The following is a 23901-nucleotide window of genomic DNA, read 5'->3' on the forward strand; positions in this document are numbered from 1 at the left end:
CTGGGTAAGGGGGGACCTCCCTCCTCCCCGCTTTGCTCAGGCAAGGTGTCCTGGCACCACCTTGCATCCTCTGAGCCCTCCACCTCCTCCCCACTAGAGGCGTGGCTTCCTTCCTCCGCTGAGGAGGTGCTGCTTCCCACGATCTTTGGGGGCTCTCTGTAATCCATCCGCCTTCCTCCCCCCCTCCCCCACCCCTGAGCCGATTGCAGTTCCCTGGCACACATCAAAGAAGCGTTTCTGTTAAACTCATTGTAAACATTGTATGGAAATCGGGTTGGCAAAAATGGAACTCCACAGCGCCATCCCGTTTCACAGTGTTAGAATGCATAAACAACACATATGCAGTGGTACCTTGGTTGTCAAACTTAACCCATTCTGGGAATCCATTTGACTCCTGTTCAGAAAACAAGGTGCAGCTTCCAGTTGGCTGCTTGAGCTTCCTGCACTCAATCAGAAGCCATGGAAGCCACGTCGGATGTTCGGCTTCCAAAAAATGTTCGCAAACCGGAACACTTATTTCCTGGTTTGAGCTGTTCCGGAGCCGATTTGTTCCGGAGCCAAGCTGTTTGACAACCAAGGTACCACTGTAAAGCGCTTTTCCTTTGCCAATACAGTGGTGCCTCTTCGTCTTGCAGTTTTTTCGTCTTGCGAAGCACGGCTATTAGCGGCTTAGCGGCTATTAACGGCTTAGCGGCTTTAAGAAAAAGGAAACAAACTCGCAAGAACTCGCAAGACGTTTCATCTTGCGAAGCAAGCCCATAGGGAAATTCGTCTTGCGGAACGACTCAAAAAACGGAAAACTCTTTCGTCTTGCGAGGCATTCGTCTTGCGAGATACCACTGTATAGCTGAGACCTGGGTCATCATCTCCGAATGCATTTCTGAAAGAGGAGATGCTCTCCTGGCCAAGCGCGACACCATCCACTAAAACACGTTCAAACATTCCCAGTGGTTCCCTTGTTGCCTTTCACCGTTACAGGATAACCTCTTTCCTGTGGGCTTTAGAAGGCTTCGGCTGCCTGGCACAATTGTGATGCATTTCTCAGTGAATTAAAGATTTTCCCAAAGCAGGCAGCTGTGCCAGACGAGCGTGGAGGGCACCCCTCTCCGGCGGCAGAGCTGAGAGAGTGGGATTGTGCCTCTACCTTTGGAAAGAGCGTTTCTTTATTGGAAAGTGAATGGGACACGTCTTGGCTGCTCTGCCATCGGGGAGCCACAGAAGAGGCTTTATTTGGGTCTGGGACCATCCTTGGGCGGCAGGCGGGGGGGCAGAGCGAATCCTCATGCTTTGCCAAATGCAGCACCAGAAAGGAAGATGTTGCCAAGTTTCATGTATGGATGCAAATCTAGAAAGGGTGAGTATAATGGCAGTAGGAATGCACTCCCTCTCCCCAGGGTGCCAAATGGGACAGGGCCCAGGTGCTCATTCTGGTGCCCAGGTGCTGTGAATGGGCAGTTTCAAGGCACCCATTGCTCCCCTTTCTTGTGCCTCCTTACCTTCGAAGTGGACTTGGACCTCAGATCCGTAGAGGCCAGCCCATGAAGACAAATGGCACACCCTGCCCCACCAGGCTCAGCCTGCCCCATGCCTCCCTTCTTCATAGCATGGCTCCCCAATCTCCGAGTGGTGCCAGATCCCAGGGTTTCCAAGTGCACTTACTCAGGGTCCATGTTTCCTTTTGTAAATGAGGCACGGAGACTCTGGTGTCTTTATGATAAAGGGTTAGTTTACGCATACGTACAACCTGAGCATATGATCAGTGGCGTAGCGTGGGGGGTGCAGGGGGGGCCGCCCGCACCGGGCGCAACTTCTGGGGGTTAGGGTTAGGGGGCGCAAATCCACGGGTTAGGGGGCGCAAATCCACGGGTTAGGGGGCACAAATTACTTGCCTTGCCCCGGGTGCTGACAACCCACGCTACGCCACTGCATATGATGGAGGGGATCAAAGCATAATCACCCCAGAAGGGTCTTGCTTCTCTCATAGCTGCAGCCCTGGATTCAGGCATGGTAATCTGCCTGCTGCTTTGTGTCCTACTCTAAGCTCTGGCTTTCTCTCTTGAAGGAGAGGCCCCAAACTGAATTACAGTCATACCTCGGGTTACAACGCTTCAGGTTGTGTTTTTTCAGGTTATGGACCTGGAAGTACCGGAACGGGTTACGTCCGGGTTTCAGGGGTTGTGCATGTGCAGAAGCGCTAAATTGCACTTTGTGCATGCGCAGAAGCACTGAATCTCAACCTGCATGTGCTCAGACGCACCGCTGCAGGTTGCGGACGCTGCGGGTTGTGGTGCATCCCGCACGGATCACATTCGCAACCCAAGTGTCCACTGTACTTGGATGTTTTGTTCTCTTAATGGCCCTTTACTTCAAGTCCACCCAAAAACAATTGTGGGCAGGATTTCTGCATTACTAGGGGCTGGACTAGATGGCCATTGGGTCCCTTCCAACTGTACATTTCTATGATTCTATGATACCCAGGCTATCACCTCAACACAGCAAGCTCAGTCTAGCTTAATTAACATTTAAGACATGCTGATTCCAGGGGATGAGAAGTATCCAGCACACAAATTAATACACATGGGTCTGGCACCCAATTTTAACACCTCAAGACTTAATTAAATTGTAATACCTATGGGACCAAGGAATTAAGGGCAGTGTAGCATCCACAAACTCATAGCATAATCATAGCATTGTAGAGTTGGAAGTAATCCAAAGAGTCTTCTAGTAGTGCAGGAATAACATACAACCTTACAAACAACCGGTCTGGGGGTGGCACTGCCCATTGGTTTTGCTCTTGTGGAGCTCAGCAGGAAGTGGGGGGTGGGGACACAATGAGACTGAGGTGACTCCGCCTCTCTTTGGCTCTGGCTCCACCTCCTGTGGCCTCCCTGCCTTCCACGCTAACCATCCCAATGGGCACCAGGACACTCTTAAATAGAGCGCTGTCAATGAGAGGAGCAGGTTGCAGGTCAGTTAGCCAGAAATGCAAGGCACTTTAACAGGGAGGGACTAGAAAAGACCAGCAGGTGCTAGACCATCTTCCATTTCCCCCTCTCAAAGTGGAAACAAACCAGGGACACAGGGAAGGAAGAGCTGGAGAAATGATGCTTGGGTTCTGCAGTAGTTCAGGTGAGGGCCACAAAGACCTGCCCGGTGCTCTACAACTACTGCAATGCACTCTACGTGGGGCTACCTTTGAAGGTGACCCGGAAAGTGCAATTAATCCAGAATGCGGCAGCTAGACTGGTGACTGGGAGCGGACGCCGGGACCTCATAACACCGGTCCTGAGAGATCTGCATTGGCTCCCCGTACGTTTCCGAGCACAATTCAAAGTGTTGGTGTTGACCTTTAAAGCCCTAAACGGCCTCAGTCCTGTATACCTGAAGGAGCGTCTCCACCCCCATCGTTCTGCCCAGACACTGAGATCCAGCACCGAGGGCCTTCTAACGGTTCCCTCATTGTGAAAAGTGAGGTTACAGGGAACCAGACAGAGGGCCTTCTCGGTAGTGGCGCCCGCCCTGTGGAACGCCCTCCCAGCAGATGTGAAGGAAATAAGTAGCTATCTTATCTTTAAAAGACATCTGAAGGCAGCCCTGTTCAGGGAAGTTTTTAATATTTAATGCTGTGCTGTTTTTAACACTTGATTGGGAGCCACCCAGAGTGGCTGGGGAAACTCAGCCAGATGGGCGGGCTATAAATAATAAATTATTATTATTATTATTATTATTATTATTATTATTATTATTATTATTACACTAACTGAAGGCATACCCAGAATCCTCTGCAGCATGTAGAGAATGCTGCAGTAGATGTTTTGAGGTTCTTGAGCGAAGGAGCTGAGACAGAAAGAGTTTGTTATGGAAACTGCCTAACTTGCATTTCTCAAACCAATGCATGAACCGAAACATTGCTATTTTTCAAAATCTCTCTGAAGTTTGCGATGCAGTTCTCCAGCCAAACAATATCTAGAGAAACGTATATATTATGGGCAAATAGAAGACAGCACTTTCCGCTCCTGTTTGGAGGTAGAATATCTGACAGCCGCCCTTGTCTACAGAGGCATAGAGAGCAGTTTCTGATAGCCCAGTCCTTCACGCGAGGAAGTCCGTCTTCCCCTCCCCAGTTTCCCTGCCTCTCACTTCATTAATGTTTCAGATGTTTATAAATGAGAGCAATGATCTGCTTAGTTTCCAGTTTGGGTCTCCAGGGGAGACGCTCTCTAAAGCACTTAGGAAGTTTGGGAAAAAGTAGCCCTATATAAACGATGATCTTTCCTCCCCTCTCCCGTGCTTCTGCTGAACAGTTAGCTGTGGAATTTGTTCCCATAACTGTCTCAGGGTAAAGTATGTCAGCTTGGCAGAGAGGAACCCTATGGGGGAGGACGTTGTCTCCCAATTCTCGCCATTTCCCAATAAATTTGAGGCAGGTCCCCCAAGTGAGCCAAACAAAGCTTGCCTGTACCTGGATTACAGGCTCACGGCTCTTTAAAAGCAAAACATTTCAGCGGGGTAGAAATAATAAATTATTATTATTATTATTATTATTTATTTGACATGTAGCCTGGCCAAGGGTTGACTGTGGCTCAGTGCAGCCTTGGACCACCTCAGCTCCTGGCAACCAGCACCCCCTGGTCAGCCCCAGAGGTACCATTCGCCTGTGGAGCTTGTGGAGCAACAAACAGCCACAGGAACCTTTGGGAGGCAGAGATGTGAGGGGGCATCTGAGGAGGGAGAGAGGAAGGGAAAGAGGGACAGAGGCCAGGGTTGCCTGCGGCACTCCTGACCATCATTCAAGGCACCCCAGGGTGCCACGGCACACTGGTTGAAAACCACTGGCCTAGGCATTGATGTGTCCGGCCAGAGATAATCCCATTAAGGGTTTATGGAAAGAAATCCTGTTAGCTGCGCTGTTTTAGCACCACAGCCCTTTAAGTCGTCTCATTCCCTCAACATTCGCATACACGTTTCTGGGCAATCCCAAACTATTTTGGAATAAGAGCAATATTTCCACCAAGTGGCATGATGTTAAGCAAGCTTATGAGATTTATTCTGTCTGTCTGTCTGTCTGTCTGTTTAATATTCCAAGGTGGCGTACATGGCTCCCCCCCCCCATTTAATTCCTACAACAACCCTGTGAGGTAGGTGAGGCTGAGAGGCAGCAATTGGCCCCCCAAGGTCACCCAGTAAGCACCATGGCTGAGTACCCTGGTCTTTCCAAGGTCCTAGTCCAGTGCTCTAACTAATATACCACACTGTTGAATTCATGCAGCAAAGCAGGCTACCTAGCCAAGCTCTTCTGGCTCATGGTACATTTTGGACATGTTGGTCGCAGTAGCGAATGCCCTACCTGTCCCGACTAATGGACAAGCTAGACAGCTGGCTTCTTCTGTACTTACATAATGCAACGAGTTCTTGGCCAAGACAATGGCTTAGATAAGAATGAGGGTCCTGAGACCTGGGGAGCAACTGTGCCCCACCAGAACTCTCCTCAAACCATGCTCCTTTCCTTATTTCCCCTTCACTCCATGCCTGCCCAGCTTTTCCCATGCCCTCCTTCAGAACTTGCTTGGAATTGTCCTTGAACTGTGGCAATGCCTCTTGGCTTGTCTGGATGGAGGCATGGGCTTGTACATGCAGGAAACCTTGACTTTTGCATGAAGACTATTATTTTGGAGGGGTAAGCATCATGTCTGTTGCTCTGCCAGATTTTGCATCTGACCATGTCCACCACTGCTGTGTGCTTGTAGGTCACCCAAGAGGTAATGTGGTCTTCAGGCTAAATAAATTTCTGCCTCCTTGGCTTAGAAGATGATGGTGATGAGAGAGAGAGAGAGAGAGAGAGAGAGAGAGAGAGAGCAGAGGGGAGGGGACCGTAAAATGTGTTGGGGGTCATAGGTCATTGCTGTAGAGAAAAGGCAGATTAAACTGTCAACATGGCCAGCAACTGATGCACCCTGACCCAGGGTCAGACCTTCCATCCCACACATTTACCACATTCGTTTCTGGAAGCCAAGATGTTGAGATGAAAAGGTGTAACACATTCGCTTAGGATTTCGTTTCTGAAAGAGGCTGCTGCTGTTACGTGTTTGCTGCTGATGGACGCTCCCTCTCCCCCATGCAAAGGCATCTCAGCGATGGCTGTCTGTTGGCTGAGGAATATCTCGTTCTTCCAAAATCCAGGACTATTAAAAATATTTTTGCTGGTTCTTTTAGGATGTGCTCTGGGTATATTTATCAGTAGTCACTACATTTTCAAGAGGTGAATGGCAGATATCATTGCCTGGAAAATTCTTACATATACCATTAAACCTTGATAAGTAACTAAATTTCGTCTTGATATCTATCACTTTCTGAAAAGTGTAATCCAGGTGTAGAAAAGCTTTATCTATCAAAAGTAGCATTACCTCAGGTCAAGCCCCTGCCCATCCTTCTGAATATGCTTTTATGTTTAAACCAGAATTTGACTAGATAAACTTTGTGTGAAGGATCTAGGAGTCTTTGTAGGCCACAATCTTAACATGAGTCAACAGTGTGATGCTGCTGCAGCAGAAGCAGAAGCAAAAAACCAGCTAATTCTATTCTAGGCTGCATCAACAGAAGTCTAGTGTCCAGGTCAAGGAAAGTAATTGTACCCTCAATTCTGCCTTGGTCAGACCTGAAGTCCTGTGTCCAGTTCTGGGCACCACAATTTAAGAAGGATATTGACAAGCTGGAATGTGTGCAGAGGAGGGCAACCAATATGATCAAGGGTCTGGAGATCAAGCCTTATGAGGAATGGTTGAGGCAGCTTGGTATGTTTAGCCTGGAGAAGAGAAGACTGAGAAGTGAGATGAGAACCATCATCAAATATCTGAAGGGTTGCCACATGGAAGATGGAGCATGCTTGTTTTCTGCTGCTCCAGAGGCCCTAACTAATGGATTGAAATGACAAGGCAGGAGATTCCAACTAAACCTTAGGAAGAACTTTCTGGCAGTAAGAGCTGTTCGGCAGTGGAACAAACTCCCTCCAAAGGTGGTGACCTCTCCTTCCTTGGATGTTTTCAAGCAGAGGTTGAATGGTCTCTCTTAGGGATTCTTGAGCTGTGATTCCTGCATCACTGGCGGTTGGACTAGACCTTTGGGGCCCCTTCCAACTGTACAGTTCTGTGATTCTATATGCTTCTGTGATCATACGCGCACAAGACCCCAGGTTCAATACCCAATGGCATCTCCAGGTAGGACTGAGAGAGAACCACTGTCTGTGTGAACAGTGCTCAGCTAGATGGGCCAATGGCCTCATTCAATATAAGGCAGTTTCCTGGGTTGCTCTGGGATTGAAGACTGGGAGAGCTAACCTCTTCTCTACTGATGCTTACTGGATGCCAGGAATGAATGAATGGATTTATCAATGGCTGTGAATGAGCTGAGTCCTGATGGAGAAATTAAAATTCCCTTGTAGCAATAAAAACACACACCAAAGTCTCGGAGATCGTCGCTCAGCAGATGTCCAACAATGAGTTTCGAAATACGAAAATAACTTTCAACACAAACAGAGCATCACCAAGAGTGCTGCTTCCACTGGGCCTGGCGTGGCTGTGTCTGGCTGACCGAGAAAAGCTAATCAGGAGACTGGCATGGGGAGAGAGGCATGTTATTTAATTAGCCGTACAATGCAATGACTCGGAGGCACGTGGTGGCCCTAATGGAAGGAGATAGATGTCCTTTTAGCTGGGCTAATTGTTCGGAAAGAGCGGGGTCTTTGTTCAGGCCCTGCATGCGGTCTGTGATCTTTCAGAGCCTCAGGGGGCTGCCCCTGCTTATAATTTTTGATGGATCTATTCAGGGCCGCTTTGCAGCGTAACAAGAGAAAAACAAGAGTTGCATTGTTGGGCAGCCAGGAGCTCCGTCCAAGAAAACCACCCCAACAAACCCAAACACGTGTGGAGGGAGGAGGGCTGCTTCGCTTCGCCAGGAGAGCAGATGGGCCAGGAGGCGGGCTTCCCAAGTCAGAAGGCAGCACTCTTAATGGTCCTTAATGGATGGATGCAGGAAGCTGCCTTGCACCCAGTCAGATCATGGATCCATCTGCCTTAGCGCTGCCTACACTGACAGCTCTCAAGGATTTCATAGTCACTTATCTACAAAAAAAATACTTTCATGCCACTATAGCATACAAGATACCAAAGTGCTTTAGAAAAAGAATATCTACGTACAAGGGAAAGAAACCACACAACATTTTAAATTCAGAGGCAATCAACTATTATGAAAAGATTTTTCTGCAAGCAAACGAAGGAGGAAACTCAATAACTGGGTCCCTTGGAGGAATCCTTCACGTCTCTGTTCCGCTCAGGTGTGCAGGCTCTCAGCCAATGGATGGAGAGGTGTCATTTTGCCAAAACAAAGCCAAGCAGGAGTTTGAGGCAGCTTTCCCAACCAAGAGAAATGTGGGATTTGGCCTTCTCCGCGCTGATCTTTGCTCCTTCCTGCCACTCCGCCTTCTCGCGCTCTCCCTTCAGGCTTGGCGTCTGGGATTTACTGGCCATCACTTCCGTGGGAACCTTTTCCTCTTTTTTGGTGGGGAGGGAGTGATGCTGACAGCCCAGGCTGGCTGCTCAGCTGTTCAGGGCAGGCCTCTCTCTCTCTCTGCTTTCTGCTTTGTGCTCCGTTCCAGGAGGTTTTGTGGTTTTGCTGTGGGAGGAGGAAGAGGCTCGTCCTGAGAACCGCATGGAGCCTTGAACGCTGCGGAAAGGAAACCGAGGAACAGGCAGGCCCGCTTTCACACTCCGGGGACCACAGATGCATTTGAACAGCCTTGTCCTCCCAGCATCGAAGCTGCAGGTGCTATGTGTGAACCAGGCCCTGCCTCTTTTCCTCATCCATATCCATCGTGCAAGGCCTCCCCCTCCCCCCTTGTGAATTACCCTGTGGTGTGTGTGTGTGTGTGTGTGTGTGTGTGTGTGTGTGTGTGTGTGTGCTTTTGCTCCTCCGTGCCTCTGGAAGTTACAACATTCCAATGCAATGCAGAAAAAAAGAAGAGATTATGGGCTTGTGAAAATTGCATCATCTCTCTCTCCATCTGAGCCTGCAATGAGTCGTTTCCAAAGCCAGCTGCTTCTTTTATGCTCGATTTCAAACTCTTTCTTGCATGGCTAGGGTTGCCAACTGACTTGAAGGTGGGGGGTGGCGTCTGTGCTTGTGATGAAGCTGCCCTGCCGTTCTCTGGAGCACCTTGGCCATCGAGTTCAATCTGCAGGAAACAGGAGGCGAAGTTTGTCACGACAAGGAGGCAGGCCTGCAGTTCAAGCTGCCATTTGAAGCATAGGAGCAGGGCCTGGTTCAGGCAGTTGGCAACCTTGCCCAAATTCCCTCCCTTTGCAATGATTCATCTCAAGATGGACTTGCGGCAAATCTTCTTCTCTCATGATGTTCCACTCATTCATGAGTTCCTCTGCCTACCTTCTTCCCCTAATGTTTTATACTGTATATATTAAAAATATATGGCAAAAGAGACGTGGGAAAACTGGAACCTTTCAGCTGGGGGCAGCCCCCTAAATGTCCCCATAGAGCAGAATATGACTGCTTTCTCCTGCCACAGGGAACTGCCTGAGCCTTTGTATCGTTAACCATTATTAGACCAATCCCCACCCACATGTCAGACCTATTCGCATGCCTAGCAACCAACGTACCACATAGTAAGGCAAATACAGCCACACTTAGTAGTTCTGGAAGCAAAGGGTTGAGAAGCTACAGGGACTTCCAGAGGAAAGGAGCAGTCCCCAAGGTGGCAAATCCACGCACCATTTGCTGGGAGATTTGATAGTAATGATCGACATAACAGGACACAGCACTCCTCATTCCAGAAGCATGAGCCCTAGCACCTCTTTCCACTAGCAGGCTGCCCCTGGAAGGCTCCCACAAGAAACTGCAGCCCCAGGCTGGGTAAGGTCCCTACCTCCCTTTGCAGCAAGCATTCTTGAAAGATATCGCTCACCCATTCCCCACATGCCTCATGATGTACACTTGGGGAGGTTCTGTGACATTTGTGGGTCTCTGTCCCCTTATATATATTCGATAACTTCTGGGCTGTAGGATTTCACACAATGATGGTGGATGATCATGAAATTTGGATTGGGGTCTGGAGAAGACGCAACACCTTTTCTGCACATCATACATGTGCACCACAGTGCTTCCCAACCTTAGTCCTCCATCTGGTTTTTTGGACTACAATTCCCATCATCCTGACCACTGGTCTTGCTAGCTAGGGATGATGGGAGTTGTAGTCCAAAAAAAACAACGGATGGAGACCCAAGTTTGGTAAACCCTGCTATTTCTCTGCAAACCAACGTTATGCATTTGATCCCTGCAGCTGAGCATATGAACTGATCCATCGAAAAGCCCAGCATTTTAGCTGGCACCGGGCAATACGAAAAGGCTGCCTGCTAAATCTGGGTTGACTTGTTCACATGAGTGACTCACCACTTGATTCGGCAAGTCAGTATGGATGTGTCTGCGTGTGAACCAAGCGCGTCTCAAGAAATACATTGCAGTTGCTCAGCACGCAACTAAGACTGTTAGGTTTTCTCACAGAAAGAACCACAAGAAACAGGTTGCTAATGACGTTCGTACTCTCCTTTTTTTGTAATAAAAAAACCTTATAAATATATAGATGTATATGTATATGTATATACCGGTAAATGGACCTCTGTGAGTCATACACGCCTATCTGTGCTCTGCCGTTTGTGGTCGGGTGTTTTTGCTACAGAAGTTGCAATAAAATACTTTATGTGCAAACCAAGACGCCCTTCCCCCCAGAACTTCATTTAGGCTCACGAGCTCCTGGGGTGATAGAGATCTCGGCATAGTTTGTGGCAGGAGCGGTCCCAACCCCGCCTTGCAAAGGAAGGATCCTTGGTTTCAGGTGAAATTGGTGGGGGAAATAAGCAGTCAGCACTTTTGGGTCTTAGTCCCCCCTTTTTATTTTTTTTTACTTCTCACTGATTTGAAATGCAACTCCACACATGCTTAATTTTCTGAAAGGTGGACCCACTGTGGATTCCTCCAGGCTGTCTCTCATCAATGTCCCCTTGTTTTCAGAAAACACATTTGTTACTAAAAGCCCTCCTCTGTTCTCTCTTCTTCTTCTTCTTTTAAAAAACCAACCCTGCAAATATAAAACAAAGAGGTTGTACAAAGAGAAAATAGCATTGCGTCCGCCTTTCCGTGTACAAAACAAAACCTCTTCCACCTTCAACATTTTAACTACACTGAACCAAGTATTAAAGGCAGGGGGGTTGCAGCCTTGCATGTGGGTGAAACACAAGACAGTTTAAAATGCCGCCATGTACAGTTTTGATCGTCACATGTCAAAAAAAGATATCAAAGAGCTGGAAAGCTCCCTTACAAGGAAAGGTGACAGTGTCCGAGGCTTTTTAGCTGGGGAGGGAAAGGTGAACAGCAATGGTCAAGGTTTACAGAATGATGGACAAGGAGAAAAAGTGCCAGCACTTCATCTGGTGATGCTGAGAGGTGGGCAGCTGACTCCTTCACACAGGGCAGAGTTGAACTATGGAATTCAAGTTTAGATGCCCACCAAACTTAGAAGGCTCTAAAAGGAGGTTAGACAAATTGTTGGAGGATAAAGCTATCCATGGCTCCTTGCTACCTCCAGGATCAAGGGCAATCTGGCTCTGGGTAAACAACAAAAACAACATTTTTATTATTTGTACCCGCCCATCTGACTGGGTTGCCCCAGCCACTCTGGTCCATCCAGAGTGGGCTGTTTCCTTCAAGCCCTGCTTGGGGAGGTGGGTGTCTCCCAGCGGCATCTGGTTGGCCACTGAAGGAAAGGATGCAGGAATGGATGGACCTTTGGTTTGATCCAGCAGGACTCTTTTGATGTTCCTGCACCCACTAGCTAATTTGGTAGTATAGCCGTAGACCATGTTTGCCTCGTGGAACTGGACTTCTCCAAGGCAACCCATCTTCTGTAAGCAAGGTTCTCCATCTTGCCCAAATTCAAAATGTCTTCCATCCTCTGCTACAAGTGTGGGAGAGTTTGGGCTTTTTCTTGGGAGAGATTGGGAGCTTTTTCAAGGTTGTGACTCAGAATAAGATGGTCACAAAAGAAGGGCAGCATCAGGGACCAAACCATATTAACTTGCTCAGCAGCATCCTTCCAGTCCACACCCACTCAAGAGAACTAATATGAACCTGGGTCCAGTTCTGGGCACCCGGGTCTGTTAAGCCAGATATTGATAAGCAGAACATGTGCACAGGTCTCCCACCCCTGCATTGCGCCACTTGCTCTCTCAGCCCATCAAATTTCCTTTTGCATTCTGTATTGCGGGACTGTGGAGCCTGTGGCCATTCATGTATGGCTGGGCTCCAACTCCTCCCATCAGCCTTGACCATTGGCCATGCTGGCTGGGGGTGATAGGAGTTGTAGTCCGGCAACATCTGGAGGGGGCCTCCCAGGTTCCCTCATCCCTGCTCCAGTTACAGTGGTACCTCGGGTTAAGAACTTCATTCGTTCTGGAAGTCTGTTCTTAACCTGAAACTGTTCTTAACCTGAGGTACCACTTTAGCTAATCGGGCCTCCTGCTGCTGCTGCCACGCCACCGCACGATTTCTGTTCTCATCCTGAAGCAAAGTTCTTAACCTGAGGTACTAATTCTGGGTTAGTGGAGTCTGTAACCTGAAGCGTCTGTAACCCGAGGTACCACTGTATTGGGGTAGCATCCCCCAGGAAAGTAGATGTGCAAGATCTGTAATAGCTGACCTCTTGCTCTGTCCTCGTAGTCAAATGCATGCCCTCTCAAGTCACACTCAGTCCATAAAAATGTATCGAATTGTACAGCTATAATGGATGTGAAGAGCTTTGGACGCTGTAAATGTGAGTTATTGTGATTCATCATGATTAATGGATATGTAACAGAGGGAGAATCGTCCTTCTGTAGCATTGCTGGTCACCCTAGCGGCAAAGGAAATCATGAAAAGGGGGCATTAAGGGGAGGGGGCCTGCCTTAAACCTCCATGCACTGAAAACACTCCTTTCCCCTCCAGACAATCCTAGGGAACTGTAGTTTTCCCCCAACAGAGCTACAGTTCCCAGCAACCTGCCCCAAATTCCTACCACTGTATGTATGTATGTCTCTCTGTGTGTTGTATTAAAGTAGCAAGATTTTTTTTTAAAAAAAAAAATCAGTTCTGTGTGTGCAAGAGAGAGAGGAAACTCACCCCCCCTGCAGAACCACCACCTCCCACTTTATGAAGAGGCTGAGTTCTTCTTTTCTTCTTTATAGACTGTGTGGTATTCATAAAAACAGGGGTTCGTGTGCTGTTCAGGCTGCATGAAGGGCTTCCTAAAGACCCCTCTATTTAAGCAAGCATTCCTGGGCTCATGAGATTCATCACACTGCTTTGTTGTTGATATTTAACTCAATATTTTATTGATGGCACCTCTGCTTTTACCGATGCATTTCTTTGTGTTTTCGGTTCTAAATGTCACATAGAGCTTTTCCTTTCCGTTATCTTACTGTGTGCTATATACCAGTAAACTGCTTAGGGATTTGGCATATTAAGTGGTTTGGCGATGCCAATGGTGATGGTGATTCCTCGGAAGGTGGTGGACTCTCCTTCATGGGAAGGTTTGAAGCAGAGGCAGGATGGCCACCTGTCAGGGATTCTTTAGCTGCCATTTCTGCATTGCAGGGGGCTGGACTAGATGGCCCTTGGGGGTCCCCTCCCACTCTACAATCCCATGACTCTTTGACGATGAAGAAGAAAGCAAGACCAGCACCCATTTTCTTTTGCTCCCAAGGGACCAAGTAAAGCGTGAAGTCCCATCCCCCTTCCCGCCTTCCCCTTTCAGTGCCTGATTACAGCTCTGGTCCTGAAGGGAGCCTTATTCCGGATTAACTAATGCGGAGTAAGTAGAGAAAAAGAGAGAGAGAGAGAGGAGCCCCTCTCCAGAGCGCGGTCCAGAGGCGAAGGCGCTTCGCGGAGGGTCTGGGCGGCGGCGAAGGGGCGGAGGCAGGCGGGTCCCACCCCGGCCGCTGTCACGGAGCGGAGCCCGGCCCCTGCTCCCTCCTCCCGTCGGCGGCAGCCCAGAGAGCTCCGCGCCAACAGCCGCTCCTGGGCTGGGAGAGAAACCCACGGGCAGGCAGGAGGCAGCGGCGGGGCTGGCCGGAGCAGGAACGCCCCGGAGACGAGGCACGGGAAGGCGGAAGGCAGCGCCAGAGCCAGCCAGCGAGCGCGCCACGGACGGAGCCCGTCGGGCTGCCCCGCAGGCGGAGAAGCGGGCGCGGGGCGCACGGCGGCAGACTCGGAGGGCGCAGCTCGGAGTCTCCAACTTCGGGGGCGCGGGGCGCTTTCCCGGCCAGAGGGGCCGAAGGATCCGACCCGGAAGGTTCCCCCTCCCCCTCGTGGACCATGAAGGCGGCCGTGGACCTCAAGCCCACCCTGACCATCATCAAGACCGAGAAGGTCGACGCCGAGATGTTCCCTTCGCCGGGTAAGTGGGCCGCTGCGCCGCGCTCTCGGTCCTTCGCGTGTCCCGACGACGCGCGGGGTTACTGGCCGGCCCCGCTCTCCCTGGGTCAGGGCCGAAGGGTCCCCGGGCGACGGCTGCGCTCAACTGTGCTCCTCGGTAACTGCGCCTTCCTGGGATGGGCTATCCTGTTTCCACGGTCTTTGGCGACGCCTCTTCTGGGGACCCCCCCTTCCTCTCCGATACCACCGGCTTTCTTCCACCCCTAGATTGTCTGGTTTGTGCCCGGGGTCCCATCTCCCGGTGTTTCTTTTCTCCCCCTGAATTGGAGTTCGTGGGGACGCTGTATGGTGCAAGCGAGTGGTTTGGCTTCCCATCCCAAGTCTAGAGAGAGCTCTGGCCGGCTTTCCGGCTGTTTCTTGGGTTAGGCAGGGCAGGCGCATCTTCTTGACAGTTGGACCACAGTCCGGGAGTCCTTGCCTGGAAGCTCCAGGGAAGCGTTTTTTCCCCTTTGGGTGTAATTGACTCTTCTCTTCTCCTATCTCTCCCTCCTTCCTCTGTCTTTTTCTCTCTCTTCCCCTTTTCCCTCCCTCTCTCTCTGTATGTGTTTTGAGCGCGGCTGTACTGTACTCCAGGAGAGCTAATAGGTCTGGCTCGGAGCGCCTGTGTGGGCTGAAATGTCCCGTTCCTTCCCACCCGCACCAGCGCACGAATCACACACCATTTTTACAAGTGAGATTTGCTGAAAGTAGCACATTCTCCTACCTCCCTTGTATGATCAGCTGGAGATGGCAAGGGGGGGGGGCGTAGGGGGAAAGCGGGCAAAAATAAGGCATTCCAATCCCCTATCAGTGGGAAGGCTTTTTTTCATTCTTCTTTCTCTTTAAATTAAGAAGTCAGGTTTTGGGGAGGGTTGATTTATTATTATTATTATTATTATTATTATTATTATTATTATTAAAATGCTTCTTTCTTTTAACTCATCCTTCTGGGGGTTCCGCTGGAGGAAAAGGGCAGTGTAAATTGACAGGGCGTAAAACTCAGATGGGGCGAACCTGGGTTCAAACGCCTATTTACACAGGAATCACACTGACAGTGCAAGCCTGTGCTTGCCTGCTCAAACATAAGTCCCACTGAGTTCCATGGCACTTACTCCCAGGTAAAGTGCACCTAGGACCGTGGCCTGAAGCAGGGTTGGAATGTAATCCATAAATATATGGACACAGAAGACAAAAACAAACCATAATCTCTTGCTGAGAGAAAATAAAATGGAGGTCCCTTTTGTGACTTTTTTTAAAATACTCTTTAAAAATAATATTCTTAAACACACACAAACACATTTTCCCCCATCTAGAAATTTAGAGTTTTGTTCCTTTGGTTTTATAAATCCATCGGTTGCAGATTACCAAAAAACAGACAAAAACACCTTGATTTGGATGCTTGTGCCTTATGATAATCGGCTAATATCAGTTCTGCATCCTCCAAGACTTTTTTTTTTTAATGCTGTGTTTTAAATTCTAGTGACACCTCAGTGACATATTTATCAATATGTTAAACCAACCTCTGCCAACCCAGAGCCCTGCACTTGCTGCTGGACTACAAATCCCATCCTCAGCCCCAGGGGCCAGCACAGCCAACGTCCTATCAGCTCTTGTGTCCTACAACCATGGCCAGGTTGAGAGGAGCTGTGCTAGACAGCTGCTTCAGGGCCGTTTGCACCTCTGCCTCTCCCCCCCCCCCCACGCACACACTACAAGAGATGCTGGGGAAACTTTCTGATGGAAGGGCGGGGGCAGGGGTGTCCGATGTTATCTGGAGAGATGGTTTCAGCCCTAGTTGCTAAGTTACTGTGTGACCATCAATAATTTTAGCTCTTCTTGTTTGCGGTTAACACTTAGGCCCAGTCTTGGATGCGAAATGCAAAGGCTTGCTAAGTAACCTCGTATGACTAGGTAGCCTGCTAACAATGCAACCGCTGGGTTCTTGCAAAGGGTGTATATGTGGACGAGATGCTCTTTTGCGCGGGTAGCAAAACTGAATCTGCAACGTGGGGAAAGGGTTAAGCTCAGTCTGATGATCACCCACAGCTGGACCCTCCTCTTGGCTGACCCTCCGCATCTGTACACTCCTGGCATCTGTATTTACGGATGTTAAACTTCTCGCTTTCCCCCAGCCATTTCTGAGCCTTGTTCCTGAGTTTCTGGGAAAAGCAGGCCCAGGTTTCTGCTGGTGGAAACGCCTGGTGAACGGGAAGAAAGAGGTGACAGCTGGCAACCAAAATCCAGCCCGCCCTGCTGATTCCTAAACTTAAGTTCAGAAATTCATCCTATCAGTTTGCAAAAAAGTCACGCTGCCTAAAAGAAAGAAAGGGGAAAGTATCATCTTTCATTGTAAGAGGGTGTTTTTGTTTTGTTTTTGTTTTTTGCTTCATTTCTGAATGGGGAATTGCAGAATTTTCCATTCATGAAGAAGGATCAGCGACTCCAGATTTTGTCAAGGCAGAATCCTCACTACCCAAATTTCTGATTGCTTTTCATCCACACTATTTTGCATCCAGAAAATTACCAGGGTGTTGGGCGTGTTGAGCTGAACAACTGAATGATGAAATGAAGACCTCCGTTCAAATCCTGCCCTAAACTTACTAGGCGCTCTCCTCTCAGTCCCAGCCCTACCTTTCAGGGTTGTCGTAAGGATAACTGAGATAATGTATCATCCTTGGGAGGATAAGTGAGACAATGTGTGTGAAGGGCTTTGAGAACGCTAAAGCACCACATCAGTGCTAAGCAACTGTTAAACCAAATCTTCTAAACAAAAGCTACTAGTCCACAATAATTGTGGCTAGCTTGCTTTCCCCCTACTCTGCTTGCCTGTCCTTATCTGTGTTAGTCATTTATGGCACAGCAGCCTCCTGAAAAAGATGTGGTAGAGAAGGGAACCCTTCCCACAACATTATTTCAGTTTCCAAAAGCTTCCTGTTCACCTGGAGAGAAGTCCTATTCGCCATAGGTGATCAAGCAAGAGGCTGTTGAATTACATCAAGCTGGTGATGGCTCCTGGCTAAAAGAGGATTTGCCAGATTCACAGAGGAGAAGTCTACCAGCGGCTGTTAGTGACGATAGTTGTGTGTTCAGATGCAGCAATTTCAATTGCGACAGTGGTGAAGCAACAGCAGGGGTGGCCCACTGCCCTCAGCTGCTCCCTGTGGGCTTACCAAGGGCATCTGGCTGGTGGAAATGGGGGGGGGGGTTCCTAGGTGGACCTTTGCTCTGACCAAGCAGGACCCTGCTTGTGTTCTCGTCACACCAGAGGTCCATTTAGGTCTAAAACAGCGGAGCAGAATGCAACCAAATCCTCAATGTGGTCTTACTCAGTTTAAAATTGAGCTCTTGCATTGCACGGGGTTGGACTAGATGGTGCTCCATCCAACTCTACAGTTTTATGAAAGTTTGGTACTTATTCATATGGAAATGAATGAATCTGTGTCAATAGCAGCTCTCATTGCCTGAACGTTTAAGAAAGTTTCCTGTGTTCCTTATGATTTTGTACAGCGTATTCCAGGGAATGGCAGCTCTTTCTCCAAGCAAGTACTCTCTGGATAGTACCTTTTAGGTGTGGTTAAATCTGTTACTATGGCTGTGCCAGTCAGGGGCATAGCAGGGTCTTCTTAGTTGTGGCTCTGGCGCAGTGGAAATCCACGTCTAAGCAAGCTCATCTGCATATGGTAGCCCCACCCACAAAGTTGAAGGCAAACCATCTGTGTTTATGTTGGCACAGCCAGGGCTCAATAAACCTCTGGTTTTTTTCTGCCCACCTGGGAATACAAAAATGGGGAGAGATTTCCAAGAACCAGGCTACCCCGATATGTGATTTAGAAACTGCATTTGTCTTGAGAGGTCATCGGCTGTGCTGAGCTGGTATGCAAACTTCTTCCTTTCAATAAAAGCATTTCTATTTATTTCTACACCTTTGGGACTGACTCTTTTGCTCTTGTTTTCAAGGGGCCATTTGCTGATCTGAATCACTCTTGACTTATGACTGGCTCCCTCTCCATGGCTCAACCCTCGCGGTTTGCCTTAAGCCTTGGCTGAAAGGGTGAGGCACAAATTTAATAAGAACCAGTGTGGTGCAGTGGTTAGAGCATTGGACTAGGACCTGAGAGACCAGGGTTCAAATCCCTACTCAGCCATGAAGCTCACTGGGTGAGCTTGGGGGCCAGTCACTGCCTCTCAGCTTAACCTCCTTCGCAGGGTTTTCGTGATGATAAAATGGGAAGGAACAGAACTATATAAGCCACCCTGAGCTCCTTGGAGGACAGGTGGGATACAAATGTTAATAATAATGCAATAAAGGTAAAGGGACCCCTGACCATTAGGTCCAGTTGTGGCCGACTCTGTGGTTGTGGTGCTCATCTTGCTTTATTGGCTGAGGGAGCTGGCATATAGCTTCCGGGTCATGTGGCCAGCATGACTAAGCTGCTTCTGGCGAACCAGAGCAGTGCACAGAAATGCCATTTACCTTCCCACCGGAGCGGTACCTATTGATCTACTTGCACTTTTGACGTGCTTTCAAACTGCTAGGTTGGCAGCAGCAGGGACCGAGCAATGGGAGCTCACCCCGTTGCGGGGATTCGAACCACCAACCTTTTGATCAGCAAGTCCTAGGCTCTGTGGTTTAACCCACAGTGCCACCCATGTCCCAATAATGCAATAGAAGAGAACAAAATACAAATAATGTGTTTTGGACTGCCTCCCAGGAGCTTCCCTCCAAGTCAACTGTGTTCATGCTCCCAGTCCGCATGGTACTCCCATATCCCAGGCTTCAGACTCTGCTTAGCTTCTACACATCCAGGGATGAGATCCCATACTGGGAACAATCCATATTCTAGGCATTCCTTGTGCACATGGAAACATCCACCCTTTCCTAGGGATTCCTCAAGCAACATCATGAAACCAGGAGCCACGCCAGGTGAACATGGCTTTAGGGCTTATAATTTATCGATGAGTCCAGGGGATGGTTCACTAGCACAGACTAGTGTGTATGGCGCATGAATCTCTCTCTGCAGGAGTTCTGTCTCTTTGCATCAGGGTTGGGCAACCTGTAGCCCTCCAAGCTTGCTGGACTACAGCGCTCACTTTCCCTTGGCCTCTGGCCCTGTGGGTCGGGGCTGATGAGAACCAGAACCCAACAACCTCCGGGGGGAGGCTCCTAGTGCCCCGTCCCACAGATGTGGGAGTCCTTTTGGAGCATCCTGGGACTTTGGTCCTACTCCAGATACAACTCACATCACCAAGCATGCCAGCAAAGTTACTAGTCCTCTTCAGAATGGTGGTTCCTTGGAGGAGACACTGACTCAGGGATGGGGAGCCTGTGGCTCCCAAGATGTTACTGGACCCCAACTCCCACCAACCTCAACAAGAATGGTCAGTGGCCAGGAATGTAGGGAGCTGAAACTCAGTAACTTCTGGAAGGCCACCAGAATGGCTCAGAATGGTCTCGGGGAGCGTTGCCTCCTGTTTGCACCCCTCCATACCAATGTTCGAAATTAGCCAGGTGCCAGGTGTCTTTTGTGACTGGCATGGGTCCAATTGCAACCACATGGAGATCTCTGGTATGTCGGGTTGATGGCTGGGGAAAGCAAAATGTCACTTCGAGAAGGATCTGAAATACTTCCCTTGGAGCTTGAGTTAGATTTATTCTGGCTTGTTTTATTTGGTGTTTTAATATGTTGTAAACCACTTTGAGATTTGTTCTTTCAACTATGAAGTGATATTGAAATGGAAATAATAATAATAATAATAATATCACATGGGGGAGACAATGCCTAGACATTCCATTGTGGCAACTGCAGCCTATGTTCAAGGTGCCATTTGCAAATTAGATTATACTGTATATCTGAGTTTCTAACACTTCTCAGTATGTAGAGATCTTCTGGTAAGACCCTATTCCAGGTGCCATCTTTTGCCGGCCTTTGTGTCCTGTGGAACAAACTCTTCCCGGAGGCTTGTTTGGTACAGACATCAGCCTGCTTTTGGGGACAAGTGGGAGCCCAGCAACTTGGTACCATTTCTGTTCTGCCAGGCTTTAGGAAACAAGCCCTCTGCTTAGTAATGGGCAGCCAGGATCGCTCTTGTTGGCACTGGATCAGTTTAGAACTTATAGGCTTAGTTCAAGGGTGGGGATGGTTATTTTTTTAACTCAAGGGCCACATTCTCTTCTTGGCAACCTTCCAAGGGCCACTTGCCAGTGGTGGGCGGGGTCACAGACAAAAGTGGGTGGAGCAACTGCTGCAAATGTTGCCTTTATATGAAGAAGGCTAGTTTCTACACACACAATCGCACATCCCTCTCTCTATCCTCCATCAGGACAGTCAAGAGGCATGGGCAGAGTTCAAGGACACATCCTAGGCAGGCCAAAAGACCCTCAAGGCTATGAAGCAGGGCCTGTGAGGAGGTGGCCCCATTGGAGAGATCCAATGACCAGAGAAAGAGGTTTTGAGGGCCACATTCCTCACCGGTGGTTCTGTTGTTCTTAAAGAATTGCTCCTTTGTTTGTAATGATCCAGACCACGTTCTAAGCTAGAGAACCGGAAAACCATTAAGTAGCAATGAAATGGCAAACTCCCCACTGGTGTCAGAGGAGCAACTGTATAGAGATCTGGGAATCAGGGCTGTTCAAAGTGGCAACTCCTTCCTTTGTAGAATTGCTTCCAGCAAAGAGGCTTTTTAGCAGGGATTCCTGAGCCTAGATTGGGCCAGGTGATGGTATCTCTCCCAGATGCATTCAAATGAGCCTACGCAGAAGGTGGATTCCTTAAAAGAGGTGGCTGAGCCTGAGGGAGGTTGTTTTGTCTTTCAGACCAAGCCAGGCCTCTCCGTTTAAACTTCTTGCAGCAGTCGTGAGCTGCCTAACCTATTTGTAGATGGTGGAGCTGCAGGGACTCGTTGCATGTGCAGTTGCGGCTGGGAATCAAGGACTTTGTGAATTGGAAGAGAGAATTCCCTCCCCCCACCCCCATTCATGCAGAAGGGACCCCTCTTAAAGCCCATTAAAGCCTAAATCTGATTCTTCCTGTGCCTTGGAAGACTGTGGGCATTTTAAAGTTGAGGCAAAGTTCAAACTTGGGCAGCAGAAAATGACAGAAACCAAAAAAAAACGATCTCCTAGTGAGGACACTCATTCCAGCAGCTTCTGTCTTGGTAGATGAAGCCATGTTAGAAGCCAAGGAGGAGGACCAGACTGTTAAATCATCCAGTTTAATCCCTCCCCACCATTCACTTCTGAAAGAATCCCGTAATGGGTTTCAGGACTGATGATGTTCTGCAGGCAACAGCCAAGCTGGGGGAACACATCAACAAGGCTTTGCCTCCAAAAGGCTCCTGATGAAATCCCCATCATCCCCATCATCCAAGCAAGGCATGGAAAGCCCTGATGGACCAAGGCTTTAGGCTTGGTATTCCTCAAGCATCCTGGGTTGCCCACCTCTGCAAACTTCATCCATCTCCAGGCATCAGTGCAGGTTCAAACCGTGCAGCCCAAAAGAGGCCCTTTCCAAAGGCAAACAGTTGGCCTCTATTAAATATCAACATGACTTAGGATATATTCCTAAAACAGACCTGCCAAGTGTCCCTATTTCCCAGTGACAGTCCCAGAGATACAGAAGCTGTCCAGGTTTCTGATTTGATCCCGGAATGTCCCGCTTTTCCTTAGGATGTCCTTATTTTCACCAGAGAAATGTTGAAGGGTATGGTAGGACATCTCCCGAGCCAAGGAGATAAGTAACTATACAACCTTTGGAAGACATCTGAAGGCAGCCCTATAAAGGAAAGTTGTTTAATGTGTAATGTTTTATTATGTTTTTATACATCTTGGAAGCAGCCCAGAGTAGCTGGGGCAACCCAGTCAAATGGGTGGGGTATAAATAATAAAATTATTATTATCATTATTATTATTATTACAGAACGAAACATCCCTATTCTCATCAGGGAAATGCTGGAGGGTATGCTAAGAAGCAGAACTGAGTCCTACCTGGCTTTTCCCCTGCAGTGCCAGAGAAAGATGTTTCCCCATGCTATAGGGAGAACATTAGGAATCTGCCGTCTCCTGACTCAGGCTGCTGGTCTATCCAGCTCTGTATTGCCTACACTAAATGACAGCGACTCTCCAGGGTTCCAGCCTTACCTGGAGTTGCCAGGGATTGAACCCAGAACCTTCTGCATGCCAAGCAGATGTTCCACAATCTGTTTGCATTTCTCTGTAAGCACTTGACAGTGGATTGATGGGGCTTGGTGTGAAGTCCACCCTCCCCCCTCAAAAAAAAATATGTTCTGACATTTATTCATTCCCACCTTGCAAAAAGCTGTGCAGGTAAATCACTTGGAACATATTCTGGTGATATATATATATATATGTTAATTAAAATAATGCTATAAACCTTAGTCAGTAAATAAGTAGAGGAAAGGCAGGCAGTGAAGGAATTTAGCGGGTTTCCCTGTCTATAGGCTGTTGTGCAAAAGAGGCAGCAGTGTGAAAAAGAATACCTGGAAAAAAATATCACAATCAGGTTAAATCGCAAACAGGATTTGAAGCATGAGAAGGAGAAGCAAAATGATAATATTTGAAATAGAAGAATGTGTCTTAGGTGGAATGCTTATTAGAATGCGGTATGTAGATGACATGAGATTAAGAACAGCACGGAAGGGAAGGCGGGAAGTTTAAAGAGAAATGCATAGCAAACTTAAAAGCTGGAAAGATTTTAAAGTTTAATAAAAAAATTCACCCAGAAAAAAAGACGAGAGTCTACACAAAAGCTGGTCTTTCTTCATGTGTGGAATGAGCTTCGGTGGGGGTGGGGGGCATTGATTGTTCGTGTCTGAACTGACATATGTTTTGTTGCTGTGTTGATCTCAGGCCGCAACCAGGTGTGACATGTGTGACATCCAGTCACGAACATCTTCCCCCAGAGAGTTTTGCTTTCGACCAAAAGCTGCTAACTTTTGAGCAGAGGAGTTGCAGATAGCAGGGGGCTGTTTAACCTCTTAAGGGAGAGTCCATGCAGCGTTCGAAACTCCCATTGCTCTAGGCGTGTTTTGCGACAAGGAATTTCATTAGCGGGAGCCGTTTCTGAGCTCTGGGCTCAGTACGGCACCTGATTTCAGCTTAAAACTGCAGAGAGGAAGGAGAGGATGACCCTTTTCAGCCTCCCCACTTCCTGCCACTCTCCAAAGACGGGAGAAGAGACCCTCTTAAGAATATTAGGGGGGTGGGCAAGCGAAGCATGGCTTTGTTTTTTGCAGTCTTCAGATGAGGACTAGACCATGTGAAAAATGAATGTAAGATTTTAGCTGCAGTTCATTCATTTTCAGCTTTGTATTCTTGTTATAAAAAATTGTGCCTAAACATTCCATTGTTGTGCCCATAACCTCGGTTTAAGGTGC

At 48.4% G+C, this 23901-nt stretch overlaps 1 protein-coding gene across 2 annotated transcripts in view; it reads left to right on the forward strand.

Annotated features, from left to right (window-relative positions):
- ETS1 (ETS proto-oncogene 1, transcription factor) overlaps positions 1 to 23901 on the forward strand; it is a 109288-nt gene that overhangs the window by 34922 nt on the left and 50465 nt on the right. Inside the window, exon 1 of one of the 2 annotated variants that reach the window (XM_083479336.1) lies at positions 14067 to 14491. The exons of the other annotated variant lie outside the window; for it this stretch is intronic. Coding sequence (XP_083335462.1) covers positions 14410 to 14491 — 82 coding nt within the window. The 5' untranslated portion in view covers positions 14067 to 14409. Of the gene's footprint in view, positions 1 to 14066; positions 14492 to 23901 lie in introns of those variants that run through there. 2 annotated transcript variants of the gene reach the window in all.

The sequence above is a fragment of the Podarcis liolepis genome (genome assembly GCF_965112155.1).
Source record: "Podarcis liolepis genome assembly, chromosome: 16".
NCBI lineage: Eukaryota > Metazoa > Chordata > Lepidosauria > Squamata > Lacertidae > Podarcis > Podarcis liolepis.